The following is a 4944-nucleotide window of genomic DNA, read 5'->3' on the forward strand; positions in this document are numbered from 1 at the left end:
ACAAAGCGTTTTGTCCGAAAAATAGAAAAACGTTCGTGTAAACAGTTAGGAAAACAGAGAAAGATTTAACAAATAAAACTCCCAATAGGGGGAGGCACTTCGAAAGGTTACACGTGGAAAAACCCATAAAAGCCACGGGAGCCTGGTCAGAAAAAATAAGAAAGGGGTATAGAGCCCTTTCTCCTTTTACATTACCTTTTTTCTACATAATAATAATATTAAGGATAAAATCCAAAATTACAGGTAAAAACTCAATTATGTGACAGTGGATTTTCATTGATGAGTTCATGAACCTTGGTTCTTTTCCCTATATATATAATCATTTTAGCATCTGCTTTTCTGTACCTGCATGTGCAGGACAAAATTTGTCAGCCAGATGTTGTTTCTGCTGCTAACTCTCACCTGTTTCCAAGCAAGGTAATATTTCCCCCAAATCCTTCAAACACAGATAGCACAAATGGCCCAATTTTTCCATAAGGGATTGCAAATGAATACCATTTCTTGTGTAAATGATGCTTCTTAACAATTAATACAAAATGTCGAAACAAGGAGCCAGGAACACTTACACACAAACACACATAGCAGGCTTCTTTCAGTTTTTATCAGCTAAATCCACCTACAGGTCTTTCATTAGGCCAGGGTTATAGTAGCAACCACTTGCCCAAGGTGTCATAAGGGTGGGCCTGAACTTGAATTCGTGTCATTGCAAAGTGAACATCTTAATCACACGGCCATGTTTGCACCCCCCACATACACACACATAAATTCCACCAGCGTTGTGGAAAAGTTGTGCCCTAAAAGTTTTATCACAACAAGGACGTTCTGCAATGCAGGTCCTATTTTCCCACTGATTTCTTCACAGGGGAAAGAAACAAAGTAAAACAATCCCTTTTGCAGGCGTAAAAGTAACCAGAAATCCCTGAATTTAAAATATTATTTTATTGAAATGCACATTTATGAGATTATTTGATCTTAATATAGTATAGAGAACATAATACTAACTCATTTTAAAGCCCAATGATGGAATCCGTTCGATGGGAGTGGTCCTTTTTCTCATGAAATTGTGGAGAGATTCCAGGAATAACTTTTCATTTGTAAGGATTGAGTCATGTTTATTATATCCATTAAGTTGTTCACGTTTGGGTTCCTGAAATAAATATGTATCAGATTAAAATAATAAACCCATAATAATTCTATATGGTCTTAAAAAATATTAGTTTGAATAACATGAGATTTTTAATCCGATTCCCCTACAATACCTTGCTGTCATCTTTAAAAAAAATATCCTAATGTTTTAAGGAAGGTGGAAGGAGTAATTATTTTTATATCCCTTAGGCAATGATCATTTGATACTATCAATTCTCATGCATTTCAATATGCAAATACTATTTCACCAGTGGTGAAAGCTAACATTTTGTATTTTGTTATGGCACAAATATTAATGAAAATGTCAGCTAGTAATTTGCTGTATTAAATCTCTTTCCATCAAAAGGAGAAGAGAAGGGACAATAAGGTTTGAAAGAACAAGCTTCTAAATAAAAAAGCTTATGTCTGAACGTATGCTTTAAGCATTAAAATTATCTGAACATGTATGTAATGTATAGCCTGAATACAACAATATCTTGTTATAATATTAGAACAAAATAATTACAAATAACTATTCTTTTGGTAACATCAATATTCAGATGATAAGAAGGGAACTTTAGTCTTGATAATATTGTCAGTGAATAGTCACACTGATAAGATGTATGTTTGTTTTTTATTCATGTGTAATCAGAAAAGAGGAAATGTATTTTTTTTATGGAAGAAAAATTTTTTTTCTAGAAAGATAATGAATAACCTACTTTATCAGAGATTCTTATGGCAGTTAATATAATGGGTAAATAAAATAGAACATACATTTGTAGTATATATTTTATACTGAAAATAGGTTTGTATGATAACTGTAGTGGCTAATAAGGATTCATGCTTAATTACTTTGAAATATAAAACCGTTTATCAATTGAAAAATTGACTATTTTGCTGACAAATTTAAATTTAAAGCTGATTATAACAAAAGTTACAATACAGATCATAAAATTATTCAATGAAATCATTAGTTTTTATGGTTAAAATTTTTACAAATTTAAAAAGAAAATTCTGTCCATAAAGTAAATAAACATTTGAATAAAGTCTTACTTTTAAATTTTGTACACTCATTAAAAATCTAAATTTATATTATCACAGTTGTTTAGCGGACAATTGGATCATGAATAACTGCAAGACAAAATTTTACCTCAGTAAAATGACAAAAAAAAAAAAAAAAAAAAAGATTATGATGTGATAGGTAGTGCTTCATTTTTATGATTCACTCTTATTTTATTGGAAATGAGCCACCTGTGTGCAGAGCTCTTGTTAGCAGCTTCCAGTTATTTACATGTACAACCGTTATATTCACTCTATTACCACAGGGCTCTGCATTTCTCTGAACAATACGCCTTGGACAGCGAGTATGGCAGTTGGCATCATTCTCCAACCAGACTGCCTCTCCAGGCCTCCATACCAAGTATCAAGCAGTGTACAAGAGTCCAACGAGCAAGGCCGGCAATGCAGCTGCCCCACAGTAGTAGCTCACTTGCTAGTCGACACCCAACCATTGTCTGATGGTACAGATTTTCCTCTCGGTTGTAACAACCATCAAACCATTGATCTAGGATTCCTCACCTCGTAGGTTATCCAATATCTTACTGCCGATGTCTTCACCATATCCCTGGCATGGGTGTCTAAGGAGCTGCTAACATTTTCCCAAAGTGTCACTCCAGTCTACAGACAGAAGGGGCAACTTGCTCTCCCTTTTATGGGCTCCTACCGATGATAGGAAAATAAAGAAGCAGGAAAACCTGCGTAAATCAAAATACCTTCAGTCTGTTGCTGCCATTCGCTTTGTGTCGCACCAGCTGGGTTTCTCCAGGTGAATCTTCATTGCTGTCTGATGATAAGGATGCCCCTTTCTTCAGTTTTATTTTTTTCTTTCTTGGCCTTCCTTTCAAATTGGGTGCTGGAAAATTTTTAAAAATGAAAGAAACTTGAAGAAAAATAAATATACACAAAAAAGATGCGTGAGGATTCACTACTTGTCCCACGTTACACAACAAGTTATAATACCCTTTGTTGATACTTCTAATCTTATCTTTAAAATGGGATGCTTGAATACACATCATACATATGGCTTAGTGGTTAGGATGTTGAATCCTTCATCATAAGATTGTGGTTTTGATTGCTGGACGGGGCAATGCGTTGTATTCTTAAGAAAATCACATCATTTCACGTTGCTCAAGTGCACTCGTCTGGCAAAAAGGAGTAATCTTGTGAGGGACTGGCTTCCTATCCAGGAAGGAATATATACATCAGAGACACCAGGAAACTAGTCCTATGCTCCTAACAGAATAATGTGGACTAAGCATAATATATATACAAATATATATATATATATATATATATTAAATAAAATTAGAAGGAAAATAATTGCAATTATATAATTATAATCCTCATTATGAACCCAAATGAAGGTGTGAGCTGGCAGAAACATTACAGGGCTGGCAAAAACGCTTAATGGTATTTCTTCTGACTTTAAACGTTCTGAGTTCAAATGCCACTGGCAATGACTTAAACTTTCATCCATTCTGGGTCGATAAAATAAAGTACCAGTTAAACACTGGGGTCCATGTAATCGACACTACCCCTCCAAAACTGCTAGTCCGGTGCCAAAATTTGAAACCACTATTAAGCAAAATGGAGTCAGTGAACCAAAGAGAAATTATAGCCTTTTGGACTTAGTTTAGTCTTTATTTTCTCTTAAAGTTAGGCAGGAATTGATTGAGAAACTTCCCAATAGATGTTAGCTTTATTGTGATGTCAGAAATAATGAAAGATAATTGAAAATAATGAATATTTAAGTGAAAAATTTCCTCTCTTAGAAAAGATAATTTTATAAATATTGAAAATCGAAAGAAAATTTTATAAATTTGTTTTAATACATAAAAAAAATTTACATCCAAACACCTTTTTGAAAACATAACTCGCCTTATTTTTTCTTTTTTTTTCTCCATTCAGGAGAAAATTAACTCAAAATCTTTAACCCAAAAAGCAAACATTAGAAATAGATATGAGTATTAATAAAAAAAATTTAAAAATTCCCCATTGATTTTGTACATATGAAAAAATTAGATAAAGTGACCTTTTCAAGGCCTTTGACTACTTTACAATATGAACAATGACTAAGCAACAAAAATGTTAATGTTTGAAATGAACTTAAGTGAAGGAAGAAGACAATGGTGTTAATTTTATCAACTTCAACAAAGACTGCAATATTTCAATATCTTTGAAAATAATAAGATTAAAGTATTCAATCTAGAAGCTTCATCATCAGATAGGTTATGTAAATGTAATTCAATTAGTTATAAAGTAAACAAGCCACAAGTACATAAAACAAAGTGCCACAACTACGTAATTTAGTATGTTCATCATCATCATCATTTAACGTCCAATTTCCATGCTAGCATGGGTTGGACGATTTGACTGGGGACTGGCGAACCAGATGGCAACACCAGACTCCAATCTGATCTGGCAGGGTTTCTACAGTTGGATGCCCTTCCTAACGCCAACCACTCCGAGAGTGTAGTGGGTGTTTTTTATGTGCCACCAGCACAGGGGCCAGACAGGCAGCACTGGCATCGACCATGCTCGAATGGTGCTTTTTACGTGCCACTGGCATAGGTGCTAATTAGGAGGTACTGTCATTGGCCACGACAATGACTTCACTTGACTCAACAGGTCTTTGCAAGTGCAGTTTATTGCCCAGTGATAGAAGGGTACTCTTAAATGGGCCGGTTATGCTGCACTGGCATAGGCCACGGTCTCACTTGGCATGCCAGGTCTTCTCAGTATATATATATATATATATAT

At 34.3% G+C, this 4944-nt stretch overlaps 1 protein-coding gene across 1 annotated transcript in view; it reads right to left on the minus strand.

The window, feature by feature from the left end:
* LOC106871845 (AT-rich interactive domain-containing protein 5B) overlaps positions 1-4944 on the minus strand; it is a 156648-nt gene that overhangs the window by 95494 nt on the left and 56210 nt on the right. The window contains exons 7-8 of the mRNA XM_052965954.1: positions 2898-3037; positions 1003-1147 (exon numbers count right to left, since the gene is read on the minus strand). Coding sequence (XP_052821914.1) covers positions 1003-1147; positions 2898-3037 — 285 coding nt within the window. The remainder of the gene's footprint in view (positions 1-1002; positions 1148-2897; positions 3038-4944) is intronic.

This window comes from Octopus bimaculoides, chromosome 2, assembly GCF_001194135.2.
Source record: "Octopus bimaculoides isolate UCB-OBI-ISO-001 chromosome 2, ASM119413v2, whole genome shotgun sequence".
NCBI lineage: Eukaryota > Metazoa > Mollusca > Cephalopoda > Octopoda > Octopodidae > Octopus > Octopus bimaculoides.